The 26,521-nt window shown below is 34.9% G+C and overlaps 1 protein-coding gene and 1 pseudogene across 2 annotated transcripts in view; one reads left to right on the top strand and one right to left on the bottom strand.

Annotated features, from left to right (window-relative positions):
* LOC149541159 (protochlorophyllide-dependent translocon component 52, chloroplastic-like) overlaps window positions 1–26,521 on the bottom strand; it is a 154,905-nt pseudogene that overhangs the window by 3,400 nt on the left and 124,984 nt on the right. The window lies entirely within an intron of this gene.
* LOC149541160 (protein HESO1-like) lies at window positions 4,950–5,656 on the top strand. Its single transcript, XM_089800312.1, has one exon. It carries the CDS (start codon window positions 4,950–4,952, stop codon window positions 5,568–5,570), a length of 621 nt encoding a protein of 206 aa, XP_089656438.1. The 3' UTR covers window positions 5,571–5,656.

Below are 26,521 nucleotides of genomic sequence, written 5' to 3'. Positions count from 1 at the left end.
AAGAAAGAAACCAATTGATTATGGTAAAAGATTTGATTCATGGTATCTTAATTGATTCTTAGTTCAAACCCTTTTTTTATAGAAATCGGTCCCTGAGTATTTGTCGGTGCAAACTTGTTAATAGGATCAATTTGAAGAATATTACAAGACATATAATAAATTTGAAAAAGGATTTGAGTATGATTCCAAAAGTTTGGACATAAATCAAAATATTCATATAATTGGGTTCCTTTAGAAAATTGGTATGGATCATAGTCATTATTCATTATTTATTTGATTATAAACAAAATCAGATATGCTCTAAATATTATTTTTATTGAACTGATTTAATTTGTTACCTTGGTTGTTTTAAAAACCGGTGATACAATTTAATTATCAATTTGGATCTGTTGTACCAAGTTGGTTTGGTGCAAACATTTGTTTGGATAGTTATGGTTTAAGTTGGTTATGAAAAATAGAAAGGACATAGTGTGGATGTTAAAATAAAGATATTCCTATTCATAAGTTGGTTGAATAAGTTTGTAAACAGTCTCTTATTAGTTCCTGTCATAGCAGGAAACTCTTGGCAAGGCATGAACATAAATCTTGATTAATCTTCTCTGCTATAGCCAATAACATTGTTTCATTTTTCTCATATCATGTCTATTTCCAAACTTTCACAGTAAAAAGATGAACAATGCTATCCTCAATTCGAATGCGGTCACATTTGTTTTGGCTACATTGATAGCTTTCGCAAGTTTCCAGACAAGAGGAGTGAAAATCAAAATATCATTCTTGGAATTACTGTTTTCTGCAGAAGACTTTACCAACTGTTGTGTTTTGGCAGAAGGCGAGTGAAATAAGCTTTGGTGTTACCATTTTTGCAAAAGGATTTGAGGCCATTAGGAAAGTTAGCGTGTTTGCATGTGTTTTCTTCATGCAAGTGAGCCATATACTGTGCCATCTTGCTTCCATTTATTATTATTTCTTTAACACATTTTGCATACATATCTACAAGTGCCCGACTGAAATCTCTCCTTTGTTGTTTCCTTTTCCATATCAATTCCCTCTTCTAAAGCTTCCAGTTTGCCGAGTTTGCCGCATGCAGAAAAAAAAAGTGGCAAAGGTTTTCCAATCTGACTTCACTCCTGCAATTTGCATTTTCTCATAAAGCTCCAGGGCCTCTGCTCCTTTCCCGTTATGTGCATATGTTGCAATCACTGAATTCCATGACATATTATTTGGTTTGGCCATCTTGTGAAAGAGTTGAAGGGCTTCGTCACGATACCCATTCCGTGCATATACTGTGACCACGGAGTTCCACGACACCATGTCAGGCTGAGGCATTTTTTGAAAGAGCTCACAAGTCTCATCAATATCCCCACTATGCGCATATGCTGCAACCATAGTGTTCCTTGATACGACGTCTCTCCGATTCATTTTGTCAAATACTTCCAGTGCCTCCTCAACCTGGGCAAGCTTTGCATACCCACTAATCACACTATTCCACAACACTGGGTTTTTCTGGAGTATTCTATTGAATAAGTCCATTTCCTTATCGACCAACCCATTCTATGCATATCGCGCAATAATCCCATTCCACGATTAACATCCCTCTTTCCCATTTTCTGAAACAAAACCAGAGCCTCTTCTAGATACCCATTTCTCGCATATCCCGCCACCATTGCAATCTAGGTTACGAAATATAGTTTAGGTATTTTGTCAAACACTTCGCGTGCATTCTCTAAATTTCCAAATTTCCCATAGATGTCAACCAGAGAAATCTCCACGAAAGCATCAGGTTGAAACCCATTGACAACAATCCGCTCATGAATTTCTTTAATAACGGCTAAATTAGGACAAGCTCTGATTACTCTTGTGTTAGTATCCAATATGGATATGGTTTTAAAACTTGTAATTTGTGTTTTCGAACCACTTTGAACCTAGTTTTAAAGTAGTTTGAAGTCGTTCAATAGTTCAGATGGTTCATCTTGCAGGATCAGTACGAAAGTCCAACAATTTGAAGGTCAAGGATTCAAAGTTCAAATCTTATGTTGTAGATTAAAAATGCCAGGTTTCAGATTGAGATTCAAATTCCTGACATGCCAATTTGACTGCCATTATTTTCATGAGCATGAGGTTCAAGGTTCAAGGTCTGACACTATGTTGTGGTTCGAATTCAGTGAACTCATGGCCAGTTCATGACCAGTTCAGAAATGCAGCTTGTAAGTTCACAAGTCCAAAGGATCAATGTTTCAACATAAATGTATACAGGTCTAGGCTCAATAGATCTATTTCCAAAGCCTTAAAGTTTAGATCCAAATTCAAGGATCAAAAAGCCTTTGATCAATGAAATATCACAATCAGCCCGTGAAGATGGAGTTATCAAAGGCATCGAGTTCACACATTGATCTACATCACCAGAAGTTTACCATTCCCCTCTTTGAGCATTGTCAAAGCATGATTCTCTTTAATGAAGAGTCTCCATTTATAGAGATCTTTCATCGAAAGATACAGAGGCAGATTTGAAAATTAAATGCTTGTGATCCATAAATGAATCAGAAAGCTGTATGGATAAATGAGAGTCCTAACTGTGAACAGGTTTAAGCTACTTAGATGGCACATTCAATATATATCGGTAAGCTCTTATAACAGACAAAAATTCATTAAAACATTGAAGCATTGTGTACCTAAGGGAGTGCAGAACCACACAAAAGAATTGTTAAATGTGCAGAAACAAAAGATGGATGCAAATGATGTACTCATGATATAGACCGCGAAGACCTTTAGAGACCTTCATTCTAATATTAAGCCTAGCATTATCAATAGCTGCAAGTTCGGTATATAAGCCAATGGGGAACATAAAAGGAATGGACTCATTCTTTAATGCAAGGGATAAGTAGCTTTGTGCAAACTGTTTGATCGAATGTTCCAGCTTGTTAAAGCTTGGAATTGTCATATCAATAAGGATGAACCAAGGCTCGTAAAGCACTCCAATTATCAGAGCAATCATTAAAGCCGCAGTGAAGTCCAAGATGTCGACTTGGAATCTAACCGAAGTGGGTGTCGAGTTCATATTCCAGTCTGTGAAGTTCGCTGAAAGTGCAAACTGGAAATGAACAGAACAAGCAAAAGAAAAGAGAAATGCAAACACACGATTTATCGTGGTTCACCACAAATTGTGGCTACGTCCACACTGCAGGGAAGATCTCTATTAATGTAAATATTTGAACTTTACATCACAGCTGTTGCTTCAGCTCTTCGAATACAATATATAATGATCAACCTCCAAAACATATTTATAAAGTCTCAAAGGAAATGAAGAGACAAACAATTTGGAGGGAACAATAATAAAATGAGCATAATTGATTGTTGGGCCTCACATATGCACCCAACAAACCCCCACTTGAAGTCCAACAGTGGTAATGTACGAGTCTCCCCTGAATTCCCCTACTGTTATTTCTTTCCAACACTGAGAGAAGTTTGACAGAACTCGAACTTCTCTCATGGAACAACCTTGGTTAATGCATCACTGGATTTTCCCTGGTGTTAATCTTCAAGACTTGAAGTTTGCCCTCTTCAAGTTTACTTCGAATGAAATGATAGCGAACCTCAATATGCTTGGTCCTGCTATGAAACACTGCATTTTTAGCTAAATCAATAGCACTTTTGCTATCACAATGCAATGCTAAACCTTGTTGAGGACAATCAAAGTCACCAAACAGACGTTGCAACCAAATCAACTATTTTGCTCCTTCAGTGAGAGCAATGTATTCAGCCTCAGAAGTGGAAAGTGAGACCACTTGTTGTAACTTTGATGCCCAACTGATCGCCGCTCCAGCAAATGTAAAGACATAACCAGTAGTAGATCTTCTATTGTCTAAATTTCTAGCCATATCTGAGTCCGTATAACCTCTGAGTGAAGTGTCTTTGCTACCAAAACACAGTAGAAAATCAGAAGTGCCCTTAAGATATCTCAAGATCCACTTTACCGCATCCCAATGTTGTTTACTCAGATTGCTCATGAACCTGCTGACAACCTCCACTGCTTGGGCAATATCCTAACAAGTGTACACCATTGCATACATAAGACTACCGACTGCTGAAGAATAAGGGATGTTCTTTATGTAGTCTTGTTCTTCTTGTGTCTTGGGACACATGGCTAAAGACAATCTGAAATGATCAGCGAGAGGGGTGCTGACCGGTTTGGCATCCGCCATGCCAAATCTTTCTAGAACCTTAAGAACATAGTGTTCTTGAGAAAGCTTTATTTCCTTCTTGTGTCTATCATGGATAATGTCCATGCCAAGTATCCGTTTCGCTGCTCCTAAATCTTTCATGGCAAACCTTTTTGACATTTTTGCTTTCAATTCTGAAATCAGCTTCATAGATGAACCGGTGACAAGCATGTCATCAACATAGAGAAGTAAAAGAATAAAGGAACCATCAGGTAACTTCTTGTAATAGACACATGAATCAGATTCACACCGAATGAAATTATGTTCAGTCATGAATCGATCGAACTTGAGGTACCACTGCTTCGGAGCTTGCTTGAGACCATACAAGCTCTTCCCAACACAGTCGACTCTCATATGATCCAACGGTTCAAGTGGAATCAACTCAAAGATAAATAGCAGAGAACTCAAGGTGAATCATGGTCTGCAACATTTGAAGCTTGACACCAAAGGTGGGTTGCGAACACGGCACGATGGCATATGTTCTCTTGGAAACATGGTCTGTGCAAGTGTTGTCATCTCCATAGGGTTGCTGTGAAAATATGGGAGATACACAAATTTTTTGAAATGCTCTTTCATCATAAAACCCGATCATATCATTGGCCACCACGAGGTCTGGACAAGCCCGAAATGCCATGCGAGGATCAGAATTAGATGTGAGGAGTCACTGCCGCATGGGTATCGATCGTGCCAACCCGCTAGCTCATTCATAGAAATCCAAGGTGGTCGTATGTTATGGTCGTTGGTCAGAGTATCACAAAGAAGGACCTGAGATACATACGGGAGTCGATATTAGTGGCTATCACCAAGTCTAAACTCCTTCGCTGGATAAGTCAAATAGACACAGGATTCAAAGAGCTGGTTTACTTGGTAAAATATTGGACAAAGGCACACAACATAAATGATCCAAAGGACGACACATTGAATTCATTTTCCCTTACCTTGCTTGTTATCTTCCATCTACAGACACGGTTTTCTCCAATTCTTCCTCTGATCAAGGATATATTTGATGGAGACATCGCCACTAATTTAGCAGCAGGAAATGGCACAGATAAGATGGAGATTGAGAGCAGATATATGTGGAATGTTCAAGAATTCAAACAGTGGGCATACACTAATGAAAACAAGAGTCCCATTTCTGATCTGTTCGAATCATTCTTTTCTCTGACACCATTACAGGCTGCGCTAGGTGTTAGACAGGGTTTGCGACCTCCAATTCCTGAAAACACACACCCAAAAGTAGCGACAATACTAAAGCAATGTTGGCATGACGATCCTTCTAAGAGGCCAAGCTTTTCTGAGATAACAATAATACTTGAGAGAATAATGAAAGAGGTTGATCCAGGAGACAATTGATCAAAGAACTACAAATGCAGCTTTCTGTACATGCTTGAGATTGAGGTGGTTGTTCTGAAGTTAAAATATAACCACACTTTTTAGGCCGCGGGCAGAGCAAATGGATTGTTTGATAAAATTGTCACTTGTCAACATGGGTGATACTCTTATTTGTTGACACGAAGAAGGTGAATTAAAGCCTATGCATGTGGAAATGTGAATAAAAGACATACAAAGTTCTTCCCGAGGTTATTGTTAAAAGTTTTACAAATCCAATTTATATTAATAACGACCCATCATTATTATAATAACAAGTGTTATTAGAACTAAAAGGGGATGTACCCAGTAGTGCAGGGAAGATGAATCAGTTTTAATAACAGAAAAATTATGAAGAAAGAAGAAGAAGCAGATTAGAAGGTCTCCAAGAGTCAGTTGTGTAACGAAAAACTACAGGAAAAGAGAAGAAATAAATAAACCGGCAGTGGCAAAGACAGGGGTTCCAATTTTTCCTTTCCATAAGAAGATTTTCTGTTACTGTAGGGAGGGGGTTTTAGTTTTGGATAGAGAGATTTTTCAGTTCTCCGAGGGAAAAGAAGGTAGACTTTGGAGCTGTAGCAGAATAGAGCTTTACTTTGCTAGACTTTGTGTTAGTTATTAAAGGAAAATTTGATTTTGAAATGTAGAGTCAGTTGTGTAATGGAAAAACTACAGGAAAAGAGAAGAAATAAATAAACTGGAAGTGGCAAAGACAGGGGTTCCAATTTTTCCTTTCCATAAGGAGATTTTTTGTTACTATAGGGAGGGGGTTTTAGTTTTGGATAGAGAGATTTCCAGTTCTTTGGGGGAAAAGAAGGCAGACTTTGGAGCTGTAGCAAAATAGAGCTTTACTTTGCTAGACTTTGTGTTAGTTATTAAAAGAAAATTTGATTTCAAAATGTAATGTACAGGAGAAGGTTTTTTCATTTTCTTCTAGATAGTAAATTTGATGCAGTGTGTAATGAGATCTGTGTAGTCCTTTACATCTTAAAGAAGGGAGGTTTGAAAGATAACTGCAAACTAGAACTTTGAGTTTAGGCAGTTTACTTTCCACTGATGGTTATCTTTTTGTAACTTTCAGTTTTCTTTAAGTGCGTCTGATGTTGCTATTTTCTAAATATATTTTTGATAATCAAGATCTCTTGAAGCTTTGATTCTTCATTTTCTCAGAAGGATGGAAATGATTTCTTTGATCTGTAATGCAGCATAAAACAAATAAAATTTGTGTAATCTGTTGTTCTCTGCTTTTCTTTCTTTTCAGTTATTAAGTTTACACATCTACTCTGTGTTTACAGATAAAATGTTTGTATTCCTTTTGTGCTTTCTTATTAAAAGCATCCATAATTAATTCATTGTATATCTTAAATGGGAAGTTGTACCCAATAAAATTCAGAGGAAGGTTATCAATCCAATGATAACTTGTCCAACTATTGGTGCTGATTAGTCTCCTCACCTGAGCATTTAGGGTTATATTTGCACGCATTTTCTTGGAGGACAATTTGCTCACTAACATCTTGCAAAGGTAAATTGATTTGGTTTCATAGATTTCTTTTGCATTTCATAAAACAAACCCAGAGCTTCCTTAGAAACACCATTTTTGGCATAAGCTGCTATCATCCTAGTCCATGCTGTTTCACTTGTGATGTAGCAGTAGCTTGCAATTGTAGAAAAGGTGAACTCCACCCAAGATGGGAGGAGTACATCAAACTTGTAGAAAAAGTGAACACTACTAGTGATGGGAGGACTACATCATTAAATAGGAAAGTTTTGATATCAAGCTGATTTGATTTGTTAATCAGCTTACTGGATTTTGCAATGCTTATTTTTTGGTAATGTTGATTTAGCTTTAAGGTTTTTTATGTTTCTGGTTTCAAAGTTGAGAATAGGGGTAGACATATTCAGCAAGACAAGTGCATTGCCTCTTCAGCAGGACTTCTTGATTGCTCTGCTATTCAGTAAGATAATTTGTTTCTCACTACTTCTTATGCTCTTAATACATACTATAAAACGAAAGGAGACTTGCCTTTTAATACATAGCATTGAGCATGTAATAGTCATTTCTTTTAGACTGTGAGATGTCATTACAACTCTTTTGTACCGGTCTTGTCAATTTCTATATTGAGGGTAAGCTTCAACTATGTGCTTTTTCAATTATATCATTTGTATTTATTAGTCTTAGAATGGTTTTTGACACTTGAGTGCCAACACTTAATCACTTTCTACATTGGAGCCAAGTACACTACATATGCCGAGCCACAACATGAGACGAGTCAGGAAATCCAACAGGTGCCGAGTGATCTTCAGGTGTTGAGCAACCTTCAGGTGCCGAGTGAAGATCAGGTGCTGAGTGAAGATTAAGTGCCGAATGACTTTAGGTGCCGAGCATGATACAAGTGCCGATTGACATTTGAGTGCCGAGTCATAGATGATGTCGAGCAATACAGAAATGCAACAAGTGCAGAGTAAGCCAGTTTAATATAAGTGCTGAGCATTAGAGATCAGTAAGTGCCGAGCAACACAAAATGCACATATGAGTTTGTAACATTACAAATTCAGATGTAAACCGTTTTTATGTCTGACGTATGATGAATCTCGAAGGATTAAAAGATAAGATCAAATTTTTTGTTTTTCCCATACAATCAACATGCAGCAAATAAGAAAAATGGAGAAGGCATGTAACCAATTTAAGAGAAGTGCAAGGAATGAGTGGGAAATAGAGATTCAATATGGATCGTAGATCCATACCTAACCCTAAGTCTTCGAATGTCTTTATAAGGAAGATAAAATTACATTGAACCCAATGATGGATGGATGAGGGTGTTCAAGGGAAAACTATTCTCAGAGTGAAGAGTATCAAATCACAAAGGATCAAGACCAGGGAAAGCAGATCAAGTGCCTGTATTCAACAATCGAAGGATTGTCATCTGTCAGATTTATTATACCTAATATTCTCTAGCAATTGTATTGGGAAGAAAACCCTATGGTGATAGGTTAGCTTAACAACTATTTTGTAGAATCCTTTAAATAGGTGATTAAATCCTTTAACAGGGTAACACTTCATGTAAAGTGTTTGAAATCCTTTAACCAGGTCACTATTGATACAGTGTAAAGCCTTTAACAGGGTAGACGATTAGAAGTGGTTAAACTTTATTACTGCAGTGATTTTGTGGGTATCATCCCCACCCCAGTTTTACCTTCTTATTTCTGGAGGGTTTCTAGGTTACTAAAATCTCAAGTGTTATGTGGTGATGATTATGTGTTTTTCATAATTGTTTGATATGTTTATATGCATGCAATCTACTTTCAGTTAAAAAGTTTTAATGCTAAAAGTATAGTACTTCTGATTCACCCCCCTCTCAGAAGCATTATTCCTATTTGAATATTCCAACAATTGGTATCAGAGCGAGGTTCTCACAAGAAGAAGTCTAACAACTTGGAGAAAAAGATCTAAAGATGGAAGTCTTCAAACTTGGGAAGATTATTGACAATCAAGTGATTGATGTGCAATTGGCTCTACACAAAGTAGAGGAAGCAAGGGAGGAATTGAGAAAATCCTTGAAGAGAAGGAAGGATATAGCCATAGCTGAAAATGATATAAACTACAAGGAGATTGATACCACAAAATTGTGTACCAATGGAGACACTAAAGAGTTTGATGCAGCAATAGTAGAACTGATGGAGAAAAACAAAGTTCAAGCAGACGAATAAGATCTCTCAAGATGGAACATGAATTTCAGGCAATAATGTTATGTGAAATCACTGAACAAAAGAAAAGAGTAGTTGAGGACAAAGTAATGATGGAAAATGACAAAAGAAATCTTGCAAACAGACTTGAAGAAAAATGTACTGAATTATCAAGGATCTCAAACATGCAGATGGATACACTTGCCCAAATAATGAATCTTCATCATGAACTCAACATAAAAGATATTGAGATCTCCACTTTGAAGATGCAGAATGAACAACTGCAGAATGAATTGAATAGAGAAAAAGAGGTAGTAGAGAATCTCAACAAATCAAGTGAAGCCATCAAGTACTTTGAACAATTGATGAAATTTCCAAGATCAGCCCATGATACATTAGGACTTGGATACAACAACACTAAAATTGGAGAATCATCAAAGAGCGTTGGAAAGGAAGTGACAAAGGTAAGGATTCAAAACCTACTTGTCATTACTATAATAAAAGGGGGCATACTGCTAATGTTTGCAGGAGTAGAAGAATCAATCAGACAAACACACCCAAAAACAAAAATTACTGTCACAAGTGCAACATGCAAGGACATATGACACAAGATTGCAGATCTAGAGTTACAAGGACACAAAGATTTGATGGACATTGTTATAATTGTAAGAAGTATGGACACAGAGCATTTGAATGCAAATCAAAGCCTATGTGGACATCAAATCATCAAACTAAAACAAAAGGAAATGGGAGTCAGTACCATTGGGATTACAACACCAGGCATAGCTGTCAATATTGTTAGGAATATGGACATATACCCTAGAATTGCATAAGAACACATTTTAGAGGGAATTATAGCAAGTGGCTAAGCCAAACCACATGTTTCAGTTGCCCGAAAATTGGTCACATTAGCAGAAATTGTCCTACAAGGTCAAAAGCACCAAAAATTGAATCAAACAAGGGCAAAGAAAAGATTGATGAGGAATACATTAGAATAAACATGAAGAAGACATGGCAGAAAAAGAATGAATCAAGTACATCCAATGAAAGGGTCACTTCACCCACAAGGTCAAGTGATCATTTCTCATCCAATTAATCTCAAAGATGAGTCTATGGGGTTGATACATACAAAGAAGTATCATACATCAGCCCTAAATCATGAAGAAGCAATGCAAAGTACAAATCTGCATGAAACAAGATGCCAAGACAAAATGATGCTGAAACAGTCTTTGGATGCCGAGTAAAATCCTAGTGGAAGCCGAGTTCCTAACAGTGACCGAGTTGATGACTGATGCCGAGTTAAGAAACTCCTATGGAAGCTGAGTAAAATAAGAATATAGTGCAAGCCGAGTAGTGTTAAAAATCCTTCATAAGCCAACTTTGCAGTTGAGCATTTAATGCGACGAAAATAGGATATATTATCGCGATTTCAATAATTTTTCCTCATCGCGATCAAGAAGCAGAGGAGATAAAGAGAAAAGAGCGACTTCACAACAGAGAATCTAGTATTCCAAGAAAATTGCAACCTCCTACAATGAGTTTTCATCGATCTTAAGGTATTTTCATTTGTGCTGAGCTACGCAGTTTCGTATTTCTATAAAAGAAACCCTAGTTTACATAAATCGCTTCGAGTTCCAAGAAAACCCTAGAAAAAGAATCATTTGAAGTACAGTTAGTGTTTAATGAAGTTAGGCAGCCTAATTTTTTCCCTATTCCTGAAGTGGCATACAAAAATGACCTAGCCGGAGCCCTTTCTTGCATACCCTCAAACGTTGTCATGGTTTAGGATGTAAGAAGATGTTACAATTGCAAGATAGGAGCCCAAGGAGATATGGAAATTAGAGAAGCCTTTGCAAAGCTGTGTGTCAATGGAGTATTAAAAGATGAATACAAAATTGTTGAAAGGAAGGGTTTGACACAAGTTTTAAGTTTTCCCACCGTATTCAAGATAGAGTGGATCAGACTTGTATTGAGCAGAATTCATGATGGTAGTCTGTGGTTAGAAGATGTCCCTGTCAAACTAACAAAAAGAATAATTCATAGGGTAACTGGATATCCTACCCTAGATCGGCACAAGACCTTGAGAAGTGAATCCGAGGAGGTCATTGAAAAGAATACAGGTGCTCAGTGGAACAAGAGAGGAATGACTATTCATACCATTCAGGATCCTCTAGTTGAGTTTGCTGTTAGAGTTATTGCCCACAAATTCTACTAATCTAGTAGACTCAACAATGTTCTGTGCATAGCAGTAGATGTAGGTTATAAACTGGTGAAAAAGGATCATACTTATGATCTTGCCGAACTACAACTACAGCAGATAAATAAAAACCTAACTGCAATAAGAAGGACAAAGGGTGCTCAATGTAAATTTGGAGCAATTTTGGTTTGTATATTCTTTTATGTTCAGAATGAATTTTCTTCTTTCGGCAAAGTGACATGGAGGAGTGATAAGACTATCATATTCCAAATAAATGAGTATATAGAACAAATGGGAGAAAATTTTGATACTCTAATGACAAGCTATTTTGAGGATTTCAAGAAATCCATGAAGCAAAGGGTGAGCATACCAGTTTCTTTAGTAGAAAAACATATTAATGATATATGTTTCTTAGTCGATATTGACTTCACCTACATTCAAGCTGCAATTCCAAGGGTGAGATGGCTAAGGCCATTTGGTTATGAAATCAATGTTGATGAAGCATCTATAGCAATAACTGCATTGTTGGCAGAAGAAATAGATAAGAGTGCCCCACATTTTGGCACTTATGATGTGGTAAGATCAAAAATAAATATGGAATTAAAAACTGCCTCCACTTTGAAAAAGAAAGATAAATTGATGAAGAAAATTAAGAAGCAATTTGGTGAAGGGGTAGAGGTTGAAGCTGAAGATGATGATGATGACAATGATGATGAAGAGGATGAACAAGAGCAAGGCCCAATGGAATTAACTCAAGGCCTAGGTGAAGACAAGGAGGAAGGTGCCGAGGAAGAAGAAACCAAGGAAGCACCAACCCAAGCCAAGCCAAAGAAAAGAAAGACAAAAGATCAGCTTTTGGCTCAGCCCAAACCAAAGAAAGCTATTATGCCATCACCCCAAAAGCCAAAAACCAGAGTTGCAACAAGGGCCTCAACTCAAAAAGCCAAAGAGAAAGCAACAAAGAAGAAACCAATCAAGAAGACACAGGATGAGCCTAGGAAAAGAAGAAGATATGTAGCTCAACCTGATACTGATGAAGAAGATCAATCTGAAAAGGTAAGTCATTCTTCAATTGACATAATATGTAAAAAGATTGGAAATAGAAATTTAAGCAATATAAATAAAGTTGATTTTAATAAGTTCACTAAAGAAGAACATAATAGAATAGAGGAATCAATTTATGGAATGATGGCATAGTTCAAGTACACCCCTCTTGAACTAGATGGACAATTTCCAGATGAACTATCAAAAATTGTAGAAGACAGATGGCATTTCTATTTAAGAATGGAAAAAGAGATGAGAGAATCAACCCTAGCAAGCATACTGCCTGATTTTACTAAGGAGCAAGTAGAAAAAGTAGTCAAAAGGCATAATGCCAGGTTTACTCCTAAATATAGGGCATTCTTCATTCTCCAAAACAAAATGGAAGATATTGTACAAAGAACAACCAAATCATGGAAGAACTTGTACAAAAAGATTGAAGATCTTCTTGAAGAAGAATATAAGGAAGAAGCTTCTACTCCACCAGAAGAAAGAAGAAAAAGGAGAGAAGAGAAGAAAAAAGTAGAGCAAGGTAGAGAAGAGAAGAAGGAAGAAGAAAAGAAATAAGAAGAATAGAAGAAGGAAGAAGAAAAAAGAGAAATGGAGGAGGAGACACAAAAGTAGGATATAACGGCAATAGCTGAGCAAGAGCAGCAACAATATAATAGTGTGCAAGACACACAAATGCCGCCTTCTAGCCCTCCTCATGTACCCATCACACCTGTAGAAACAATAACTGTACAGGATGTTCTTGACACTTCTGCTCAGAACATCAATCCATTAACTGTAGAGGATCTCAGAAGAATCCTTGACCAATCCACACAACAAGCAAGATTATGTACAGATACAGTATTGGTTAGTGTGGATGAATTGCAAAAACTAGTAGAAAACATTGTTAGAGATAAGGTGAATCCACAAGAACCACCTTCCAACATCTCTACAGCTACTAGTGGTCAACTTCAAATGCCAACAGTTGTTTCAATAGGCATAGTTGACACCATAGTATAGAAGCCAAGTGCAGTAGGAGAAAAAGCAACAGAACAAATAGGACATACTATTACATCTGATCCTATAGCTCAAACACAAGGTGGAATTCCTAAAATTACAATAATTGATCAAGGTAGATAGCAAGAGGAGAAAACAGAGGAAACCCCTAAAGAGCAAGAGGCAATACAAACATTGATACATTTTCCTACCTTGGGAACTCCTTCACAACAACCATTGCAAATATTAGCACCAAGATCAAGTTCTAACAAAGTTGCAAGGGTACTTCACTATGGAGACCCTGAACTAGATGAGGAGATAGTCATACCAAGCTATGACTCAAAAACAATAAACATTGATCAAATCAATGAGGTACAAGAAGCATTACATAGAAGGAAGAGGTAAGAAATACTCAGGAAGGAGTATAAACAAAAGCAAATTAAAGACATCTTTATGGATGCCTTCAGTATTCAGTCACCAGATGAGTCAAAGCATATTATGGAGCAATTATCAGATATTGTTGAACAGGTGACAAATGTAGACCTAGAAATAAATGCAAAACTCATGGAATGGTCTAAAAGAAAATTTCAAGGAAAGGTTAATGAGAAAATATCCAGTGAAATAGCACTTTCTTAGACAGAATTGGCAAAGGTCATAGACAAAGTAAAAAAGGTAGTTGAGAATATATTCTCATTATACAAAAAGTTGCGTGACTTCATATTTCACACAAGAGACCAACCAAAAGTGATGGGGACACAACCCAAGAATAGAATGGACACAACAGAAAAAGGGGAATTGTATTAACTATAAAATAAGCTAGTACATTTAGTACAGAGAAAATAAACTTCAAAACATGCCCTAAGGGCTTACAATAGCATAAATGTGGAGATAATTTCTCCTTTTAGTACCTCCTCTCAAACTCCACTCCGAACTGCCTTTTACAATGCCAGAAATCTCCTTAAATAGACCCTGGAGGGTTAAGGACTAGGAGTACATTCTAGAAAGTGTTAGTAGGCATCCACTGACCAAATAAAAGGTTCCAGAAGCTGCATTAGAAGTCGACGCAAATCTAGAAGAATCCAGAAATGGTAATCGAACTTTCGAGAGACATAACTTTTGAACCATAGCTCCGATTGACAAACCATTTACATTTTTGGAAAGCTCTCGAAGCGCTCTATAGCCCTATGGACAAGCTTCACTCGTCCCCCATTTTTTGGCCCTTTTCAAGGTCATTTAATGCCCCTAACATGACTTTGAAGCATTCTTAAGAGGTCTCCACAACCCAAAAAATTGCAATAACTTTCAAACTGTGGGGCCTTTTAACCTGATTCTTTTTTTGGAATGCTCTAAATTACAATTACATTCATCTAGCCAATTTACACCTCCTAGTTCACCAAAATGATGGCTCAATTACATACTCCTATTTTTTTTGGGATTTACACAAACACTGATAGTGGAACTGTGAGAGTTGGAACCTTTATTTGACCCAAATGGGTATCCAAAAATGAAAACACATGAAACAAAAACTAAGTCTAAGTATATTTTTTTTGGTGACACAGGATTGCCCTTATACCTCTGGATGCTCCTGCATCAAAAAGATAAAGAGCCTGGAAAGAAATTTGAATATTTCTAGCATGCAGCTACCTAGAGATCCAGCTCAAAGTGAGAAGCATTTTGCTCAAAAAATTCACACTCAGAAAGAAATAGCTATATTAACAACAGAAGAGGCCACCATCAAGGCCAAACTATTACAGCTCCAATCTTCTATAACCCCACATTTGGCAATCCTCCATAAAGAACAAGTCTATGCTGAAACTGTTCTCAAGAAAGATCCTAATCTTTCTACTTCAGAAGGACTTATTCATCTTGCTACAGAGACTGCCCTCCAGCATAAATCATTGGAAATTGCTTTGCATAATTGGGATGCAGCTCTTAGGATGATTATGGAGGTAAACAACACATTTTTGGCAAAATATGGTCTTAACCCTTAAAACCCTTTGACATAAGTGTAAAAAAGGGGGAGATAATAAAAACAGGGGGAGACAAGATAATGGGGGAAATAAGACAACAAAGGTGGAGCATGATATACAACATCAAATTTTGGTTACCAAGACAACACTGATAATGGTATAATCAACTTAGGAGGAGTTACAATACTTTTGAGGTATATATATTGTACATTACAAATTTTGACTGTATATACCAAGCATATTAGTGCATGTACTCATAAGGGTAATTAAGTGTTTTTGTCACTCATGTCAAAGGGGGAGATTGTTAGTCTTAGAATGGTTTTTGACACTTGAGTGCCAACACACTTAATCACTTTCTACATTGGAGCCGAGTACACTACATATGCCGAGCCACAACATGAGCCGAGTTAAGAAATCCAAAAGGTGCCGAGTGAAGATTAAGTGCTAAATGACTTTAGGTGCCAAGCATGATACAAGTGCTGAGTGATATTTGAGTGCCGAGTCATAGATGATGCCGAGCAATACAGAAATGCAACAAGTGCCGAGTAAGCCAGTTTAATATAAGTGTCAAGTATCAGAGATCAGTAAGTGTCGAGCAACACAGAATGCACATATGAGTTTGTAACATTACAAATTTAGATGTAAACCATTTTTATGGCTGACATATGATGAATCTCGAAGGATTAAAAGATAAGATCAAATCTTTTGTTTTTCCCATGCAATCAACATGCAACCAATAAGAAAAATGGAGAAGGCATGTAACCAATAAGAGAAGTGCAAGGAATGAGTGGGAAACAAAGATTCAATATGGATCGTAGATCCATACCTAACCCTAAGTCTTCAAATGTCTTTATAAGGAAGACAAAATTACATTGAACCCAATGATGGATGGATGAGGGTGTTCAAGGGAAAACTATTCTCAAAGTGAAGAGTATCAGATCACAAAGGATCAAGACCAAGAAAAGTAGATCAAGTGCCTATATTCAACAATCGAAGGATTGTAATCTATCAGGTTTATTATACCTAATATTCTCTAGCAATTGTATTCAGAAGAAAACCCTATGGTGATAGGTTAGCTTAACAACTATTTTGTAGAATCCTTTAAATAGGTGATTAAATTCTTTAATAGGGTAACACTTCATGTAAAGTGTTTGAAATCCTTTAACCAGCTCACTATTGATACAGTGTAAAGCCTTTAACAGGGCAGACCATCAGAAGTGGTTAAACTTTATTACTGCAGTGATTTTGTGGGTATAATCCCCACCCTAGTTTTACCTTCTTATTTCTGGAGGGTTTCTGGGTTACCAAAATCTCAAGTGTTATGTGGTGATGATTATGTGTTTTTCATAATTGTTTGATATGTTTATATGCATCTAATCTACTTTCAGTTAAAAAGTTTTAATGCTAAAAGTACAATACTTCTGATTCACCCCCCTCTCAGAAGCATTATTCCTATTTGAATATCCCAACAGTATTTACTATTAGTATGAAAAATATAGATAGAGCATAAACTGTGTGTGCTTTGTCTCAATCTTTGACTGTTTATATTGGATTTTGAATTTCCTTTTGAATTTCTATGTTTTGGAATTCTCAAAGCGAATACAAGTGTTACTCAAAATACTATAAATACTAATGTTGCACAGTTTAGCTTGATATAGTTTCATTAGACCGTAAGATATCATTTCAGTTCTTTTGTTTCATTCTTTTCAATGTATATACTGCCATATATGCACCAAAGAGTCATTGTATAGATAGTCACATTCTTATTTGAAATAAACTCCAGCTTCATCTCTACTTGTAAGCTCGGATTATAAAAGTTTAGTTCTTAAATGATCATTTTCTTCCATCAATTTAGGGTGGTAAAGTTGGTGGGTAACATCTCTATGATTGGATTCACTTTACTTCTTCAATATGGCTGTCGATTCAAGTTCCCCTTTGTCTTCGTTGCAGGTTACCTGTCTTGTCAATTTCTACAGTGAGGGTAAGCTTCGAATATGTGATTTTTCAATTATGTCATTTGTATTAGTATGAAAAATATAGACAAAGCATAAACACTTTGTTTCAATCCCTGACTATTTATATTAGATTTTGAATTTTCCTTTGAAGCTCTATGTTTTGGAATCCTCAAAGCCAACACTAGTATTACTCAAAATATTATAAATACTAATGTTGCACAGTTCAGCTTGATGTAATTGCATTAAATTCTATAAAACCATTCGTTGCAGTATTTATTTTGGAAATGATAGGAGTTCACTGTTTAGCTTGTTACGAAGATATTCTTGGTAGCATTTCAATGGTCAGTTGTTAATGACTGATGCATTTCTTTATTACAATAAATTATACTGAGAAGGAAAAAAATTTAACCCTACATGTAAAATTCTCATGAAAGTGATGCTTGTATGTGGGATCCTCTTAGTCATGGAAGGAAAATAAATGAGTTCTACGATTTCCTACTACATAAATTTTGACATATTCTCCATGATAATTACTTTTAAGAGTGATCTCTAAGGAAACCATAAGCAATCCAACCTAAAATATTATATTGCGCTATTCAGGTACACTATATTATGTCTGACTCTAGATTTTTTTTGGGAAAAATGGGCATGATTATTAGTCCTAATTTGTAATTGAGTTCTTTTATATTTTCGTTGGGGTAACAAAAATTCTAATTTCTTATATTCTGCATCATTTTCCATCATTTATCAATAATTATAATAAAGAGCTAAAGAGACCTCAAAAAAATTGTTGATTGCAAATTGATAAACTAAAAGGAAAGAGGAGGGGATGTCAGCCAAGGTTATAGGGAAATGCCTTTCAGTTAACTATCAATTTTAGAATGGTCATTTGTTTGTCGAAGTAATGTGTGTTGGACATTTGTTTGGTCCAAAATTACTGAAAATATCTTCTACAATTGAGGCAAGATTGCCACAATCATTTCTAGCATGCATAATATCTACACTTTGACTTCATTCTAGATGCCATTATACCAATGTCTCCATCTCCCTCCTTCCTTTTCCTAGGTTAATGCTGCATAGAAATTTTGTTATCTTTTCCTTTTTTAAAGAATCATTTTTATATTCTTTCACTGATTATAATGATCTTCTAGTGTCTATTTTAGAGAGGATGCAACCAAACTCTCAATACCCATTTGGCCTCAAAGTAAGAACTACTTATTATTCATACCATCGAAACCCATTCAGCCATTCTAAGTGTTAAGTTGGACATTTGGCCTTGATGGGTAATGGAAATTGTATTTTGAGATTATTTCTATTTTCTAATATTTCTTTGGACACTTTAAGCGTTGAGTTGGACATTTGACCGAGTTTGGAGCATTTCTAAATTAGAAAATCATCAATACGTTTGAATTTTTAAAAATTGTCAGCTGTAAATTTAACCTAAAAGGGGAAGCTTTATTTGTCTTTAGCTGATTTCATGCCAAAGCTTGAGCTTCCACATGTTTCCCATTTATTTTTAACCACGTGACTAATTTTCAACAAGTTTATTTGGCAAAATCTTTTCGCTTGCCACTTGAGAGCATGACATGTATTTTTGCTATCTTTCACTTGCCTCTTGAGAGTATGTATTTTTGCTATCTTTCACTTGCCTCTTGAGAGCATGACATGTATTTCTTCTATCTTTTCAAACTATATCTCCTTTCAAATGGCATTACTGTTGAGTTAACCCAAGTGTTGGCTCCTAAATTAACAATTTTTTAATAACACAGTGATAAGAACACATACACCTAGGGGCAGCTAATTCCCATGTTTAATGTACCTATTCAAACACCAGGGCCAATTATAAGGCTATTTACTCTCCTTCTTCTCTTTAGGCTCTGCAAGACCTAGGTGGGTGGACCTTAGATTCTTTATATGGTATCAGTGTCAAAGCATATAACTGAATCTATATAACAGATAAAAACCACTAAATCTTGTAGGCTTATGTAAATAAAATAGACATGAGATAGCTAATAACATGCCCTATGAATTTGATAAACTAAGTGAGTCAACATGAAAGGAAAAAGAATTTGATTAATGATATTGATTATCAGTATAACCTAGGTATGAACAATCAAAACATGCAATCTCCAAGCTGATCAATCCCTTATCCATTGGACATATAAACTAAATCAAAACATACACATGGATACCCAAAATACATTCATATACTTAGATATCTGATCCATCCATTCACCTTGCAAACATACATCTATTTTCAAAATGAGATTCATACTTATAAGATCCTCCCATGATCCTTGCAATTTTGTCAATGCATATCAAGAAATTTACTTAAGCCCTTGACCCAATAGCAAAACATGCAATGACATATAACTTCAAAGCCAAGTTGCAACTAGACAATATGCATATATTAATAGAAAATTACAAACCCATGAAGATGGAGACAAATTTCAGACTGAAACTTTCAATAATGCTTTCAATTAATTTCCTTGAAATTAATACATCAAATGTATGTAAGACTTAGAATATACATAATAGACGATTGTATAGTCTATTTTCTTATAAGAAATCACAACTGATGTTCATAATAAAGAAAATATTGAGAAATAAAAAATCGTAGTCGTGAAAACCTTCAAACTAGAACCGTCCTTGTGGTATCATAGTAATGAAAGGATTTTCAATAGAAACTAGAACCTTATTCCAGTATCGCAGATGCAAAAAATGGAACTAGAACTGAAACCCTTACAATGAAAGAAGAAGATGAATATATAGACAGGAAGAAAGTCCTAGATTAGATTTGATGGTGTCATGTGTCTACTTGAAACTCTTCCTGCTATTGCCACTGAAACTATCTCTACTCTCTTTAATCGAAAATCAAATCTCATCACCATCAGATAATAGATTTGCGAAATATCTTCATAAAATGATGAGAAAACCAACTTTGTTGGAGGATATAATATAAGCAAGAGTCTTCAAATTAATTCCTTTTGTCTTCTACTACCCATCTTCAACTTCTTTCTATCGAAAAAGCCTTCATATCTGCCACTGCTTTCAAAATATTTACTTCTTTCTTGGTGGTCATTCCATGAATATGACTTTATTTGATTCTCTCTACTGCTTTACTCTACTTGAAATTCTAATCTCCATAAAAACTGTGCAGTTTGAATAACTCATCTTTTTGTTCAGTGTCGACTTGTGCCTTGTTCTATTGAAAAATTGCAAATTGGTCTTTATGATATTACAATAACAACCATATCGCATGATCAAGCTTTTTCTTTTCTTATCTTATGACCTTAGGATAACTGCCTTAAGTAGCATTGGGCCTCATCATTTCAAGTCTTACAATCTCACGATTGACGAGCATAAGAGCATACAATCTCATGATGTAGCGTAGTATCTCAACATTAAAATTGGAGGCCTGTGATCTTACAAAACCTTTCATATCATCGTAGCAATGCATCTTTCTTCTTACGATCCTATGATGAGTGTTAGATCGTAACTCCATTTCTCTTGTTCTCCACTTGGGTCAAAACCAAGCTTGACTAGCCTACCACGTGGCATCTTTTGATTTGTTGGATCTTCCACCTTTTCACTTTCTCTATGTAATGACTACATGCCAACCTATTGTGATGTTGCTATAACTAAAGATTGAGCAACTCTTCACAACAAAATAGTGACAACCATATAGGACACGTGTCGACCTATTGTGATGTCGCTATAACTAAAGATTGAGCAACTCTTCACAACAACATAACAACAGCCATGGATTCTCCTTAAGATCAACAACTCACATAAAATTGTAACTATGTGATCTTTTCTAGTACTTTTAACCAATCAAAAACTTCCTCTATGCCAACTCACTCTAATAGAAAACTGCCACATCATCAGGTTCATCCACATGGTAGCTTCTCACATCTTTGCGGGCCTAACTCATGATTACTCATTAACTCCTATGAACATGTGATCGACTGCATTTTACTACTTCACAACTAAAACTTTCTAAACTATCCAAACTCCTGTGACCTTGCAATAAGCATTTGGGCTTGACCAGTTCATGTTTTTGCAACATCACACCTAGAATACTTAACTCTTTCCTTAACCTTGTGAAGGAAAAATCATAAGTTTTCACAGCCTTGCCACCTTAACCTGAGTTTCCTTTCAACCACTTGAGAAATTGTGATGAGTTAAACTTTGGCCCCCTTTTATTTTGTTTGCAACATGACCACTTAATCTCTTAACTATTTTTGAAACCATGTGAAGCTATGCTCAACATTTGCCTTAACATTTTCATTGTCTTGCAACATCATAGTCTAATATTCTAACTAGCCAGTTAGCCCTGCGACCATGTGATCCATTATTTTCTTGTTCATTTCTTTGCAACATAAACCATGCAGTTTTCTATAAATGTTATGAAGTTGTGCAGACCTGAAGATGATAGTTTCACTCCTTCGCACCTATCAACATGTTTAGCAGTTAAAAAATAATGAAGTTGCACCTGGGAGATTTTTGCAAGGCCACAACTTAAGATATAAAGAAGAGCATGAAAAAAGAAAAGATAATGGTCTCAAAACTTGGGAATATAAACTATAAACATGATTTTTTTATGTATCACCATTACATGTCAACTTATGAATATTTCAACAAAATACATGACATGACTGGTGTTAAGGTTTTGTTCATAGGATAGACAAATATTTTTAGAAACCCTAAGCAATCTTTAACACAATTCTTCCTAATTTTCACAAATTTTTTATGGGTGAAAAATTAGGCCAACTCTAGGGTTGTGTGGTTTATGTTAGTTCATGTTCTTAATCACCTTCTTCATCCTAAAAACTATTGCTTCTCTAGCAACACAAATGTTATCATCACTGGCTCATGACGAAAAACTCAACTTATCTTTGTCATGCTAAAGCCACAACTATATAATCACATTGTTTTTTGTTGCAAGAAACACTCTTTGCTTTACAGAATTCTCCATTGACAAATTAAGATAGCAGAACAAAGGAAAGGATATCAAAGTTTGAAAGACTGACATAGCATATAATTTTGACAAGAGAGTTGTGTGAAGCCTTGTAGTGAGAGAGAAAAATGGAGGCTACATGAATTATAGATAGCTTTTGTAGCATAATAACATTTTTGTAAGCATGTTGTATTGAGCTGCAAGAAAATAATAGATTATTATTTGTGCTTATGGATGTATGGGTAAGAGTTTCTTATTTGTGCTTATGGATGTATAGATAAGAGTTTCTGCAAGGTTTTGTAGCCCTCATGTGGATTCCCAACCCTTCACTACTCCAATATTATAGATCATCTTGGAAATTGTAAATTGAGGTCTCAAGCCTCGTGCTACTCTAAGCCCTTGTAACAAAATTGTCAATTCTAACTGAGCAATAAGAGCATTGTTCCATTTGATTACTGTCTCTTCTACTATTAATTTTTTTGTATTGACTTCACCATTAAGATTAATAATATATTCATTCATCACCTTGATAAAATAAATGAGCATGTTAAAAATTATTCTTAATAGAAAATGTGGTACAATGTTTGATTAGATTTAAAATGTTCTTATGGTTAGATTATATGACATTTTATTTGGCACAATGTTTATTTAGATTTGATACAACGAGTTGAAGTTCCTTTTTATCAATTTTTTAAAGTAACGAGAAACTTCTATTTGGTGATGAGCTACAAATTTTTGTTGGATATTTTTGTGATTTGAATGTATCATTTTGGTTAACCTAAAATTCATATTTGTATATCTGTGGTAACATTTAAAATATATTTTATGGAAATATACTAACCCTCTAAATTCTTTATTTTTAGTTTATATAAAAGAAGTGTGTGCTTTAGGAGATATGGATGGGTGTTCTTTGGAGTTGTAGTTCCTAAATGTAAAATGATGTAGATTGTTCATTGAGTTGCAACTCAAAAATATTTGTCTCAAAATGCCTAATAAAAGGAAAGGATTGAAGATCACTTCTTCATGCTATGGAGTTTTCTACTATAAAATATTGTGTCACCTTGTTATTTTCTATCTTATTCATGATATATCCCACATATCTTGTAATTATTTCAAATTGTTAAAGTTTATGTAAACCACCGATTCACCCTCCTAGTGGTGTTTGTATTCCAACAAGAGGTATAAGAGATAGGCTCCATGTCTGAAGTCTAATGGCCTGGAGTAGGTCTTGGATAAGTGAAATAATTTTTCATTATGGATATTCAAAGGTGCCTATATTCAATGGGTTAGATTATGCTTTTTTGGAAGTCATGATAAAAACTTATTGGTTGTCTATCACTCAATGACTAATGACTACAAGGTTTTTAACACTTTTCCTTCAAATCCTAATGATAAAAATAAATATGAAACTGATATGAAAGATAAGTTTTTAATTCCTAAAATTGTATCTAAAGATGTGTTTGTGAAGGTAATGTATTATAAATCTTCCAAAGAAGTATGGGACAAACTTGAAAAACAACTATCATGGAAATGATAGAGTTAAGGAGCCAAATATATAAAATTTGAAAGCAAGATTTGAAGACTTAAAGATGGGTGACAATAAAAAGGTGGAAGAGCATCTACTCAAGATAAATGAAATAATATTAAATGGAATACGAGGACTTGGAGAAGGAATTGAAGATGTTGATGTTCTAAAGAAAGTGTCAAGATCTCTACCAAAACATTGATTCCAAGATCTCTTCCATAGAAGAATCCACAGACATAAACAAATATACTATTAAAGACATTTATGGAGCACATGTTTCTTATGAGATGAGGAAATCTAGAAAGTGAGTCTACAAGAAAAGAAGTGGAATTTAAGGCATAAACAAATGTTAAATTCGATTCATCATAATATGAGGATCTTGAAGTTCTTGAAGCACATCTCTCAAGAAGTCTTAGGCATGGTTCAGGTAAATACAAAGGTAAACCTCCTTTCATATGCTTTGATTGTAGAAAATATGACACTTTGCATCTAAATGTCCTCTTAAAAATAAAGGTGAAGATGATGAAAATGAAAGGTTTGATGAGAAGAAGGCATATAGAAAAAAAAATAGTTTTAAAAAGAAAAACTAGATTGATTATGTGACAGATCGTGAATCTAGTAGTTTTGGTTATGATAAAAATGAAGTTTCATAGCCATAGAAACTATTTGTCAATAATGTAAAAGTGACAATGATGTGTAACTTATTGATGCTAATCTAGAATGAAAATTATTTTATGCACTTAAGAAGATCAAAGAAATCAAAAGGAAAGTGAACCTAGAAGGTTTTCAATCATTAAAGAATAAAGAGGATTTTTTATAAAGAATCTAAGGACTTAAGGAAATAAGTTATAGATTTGAAATCGCAATTAGAAGACCAAAAGATAATTGTTTTCATTACTAAGAACAAACTAAGTTCTAAATATGAAGAATGCAAGAGGTTAGATAGTGAAGTAGTGACATAAAAATAAACTTGAAAAGTATGAAAACATTACTTTAGAGGAAACGTTAAAGAAACAAAGAAGAACATATAATCTAACTAGAACTACATATAAACTTGGAAAACATTCTAGTAACAACAAAGATATACCTATTTATGAAGTATTCAGATCTGAAAACAAAAGAGCAAATGAGCAACTTAAGAGAAATGTTATAACATCGAAATCAGAGTCTATTCTTGGCTCAAAGAGTGTAAGTAATAATCAAGGCTCTAAGAATAAGAACATGATTTCAATTTTCATGAATAAAATACCACAAAATAGATTTAATCTTTTCTTTGATGCTTATTGGTTTATGTGTCATCAATATGAGCATAACAAGGAAATTGCAAATTAATTTCAGGGAGGTTCACTAAATTTCATCATGGTTATACATTTCCTAAGTTGAATAGTTTAAGGTGCTACAAATGCAATATCTTTGGTCATACTAAAAAAAATGAAAATATATGTTGTTTTGAAGAAGACAATCATTTGCAATTTTAAAACTCAACAAAATCCTTGAAAAAATAAAAGCTAACATGGTTAAAAAAATGGATGCCTAATAATATCGATAAGTCTATGTTTGTACAAGTTTCTTTACAGTCTAAAATAATGATTTTTGGATTATAGATAGTGTCTTCTCCACCTCATATGATGGGTGATAAGAAAATGTTCACTAATCTATTAATCTATAAAGGTGGTTGTGTAAGTTTTGGAGATAATTCTTCAAGAAAAATATAAGGTTGGGGTCCTTAATGCTATGTGATAAGATGCCTATACATGATGTTTATTATGTTGAATAATTTAATTACAATATTATAAGTGTTAGTCATATTTTTATAATGGATATGAGGCTTTGTTTGATGATAATGGATGTCAGATTAAGTCAAAAATAGGTAAGGTTGGTGTAGCAGGTAAAATATCTAGAGGAAATGTACACAATTTAATAGCTATCACAAGTATTGACAATGATAAAGATGTTTGTTTATGAGACAAGTTGATGAAATTTGGTTATGAAACAAAAGGATTGGGCACTTGAATTTTGATAACCTAGTAAGAGTTAGTAAGAATACCAAGGTAAGAGGTATGACACTCATACATAAACCCACAAATATTATTTGTGAAGGATATTTGCATGGTAAATAAACAATTGCATACTAGTTTACGCGGTCCTATAAGGATAATGCCTATTAATGGTGAAAAATACTTTATGTTTTTTTATTGATGACTACACTAGGATGACTTGAATAAATTTCTTAAAACATTAATCAAAATCATTTAACAAGTTTATGATGTTTAGGAAAATGGTGGAAAAGGAATCAACTATAAAGATTAAATTTTTAAGGTTAGATAAAGGGGTGGATTCACTTTAGAAGATTTTATTAACTATTATGAACAACATGGCATTCAAAGACAATATCCAACACCTAGGACTACTCAAAAAAATAGAATTGTTGAGAGGAGAAAGAGAACTATGAAAGAAATTAGAACAATATTTTTGGATAAATCAAAAATTTTACATAGGAATTGGAAAGAGGTTGTTCATACAATGGTGTATACACTGAATAGGGCACAACTCTAGGTAAACACCAAATATACTCCATATAGACTTTGGCATGGTTATCCTTCTTTAGTTAAGCACTTTA

The sequence above is a fragment of the Cupressus sempervirens genome, chromosome 9 (assembly GCF_028749045.1).
Source record: "Cupressus sempervirens isolate cs-2001-9-10 chromosome 9, ASM2874904v1, whole genome shotgun sequence".
Lineage (NCBI taxonomy): Eukaryota > Viridiplantae > Streptophyta > Pinopsida > Cupressales > Cupressaceae > Cupressus > Cupressus sempervirens.
Note: the sequence above shows the minus strand (reverse complement) of the source record. Positions and strands in the feature narration are given on the sequence as shown.

Bases quoted from the DNA above. Each gene is read 5' to 3' on its own strand.
- LOC149541160 (XM_089800312.1), top strand. From the start codon at position 4,950: ATGGTCGTTGGTCAGAGTATCACAAAGAAGGACCTGAGATACATACGG.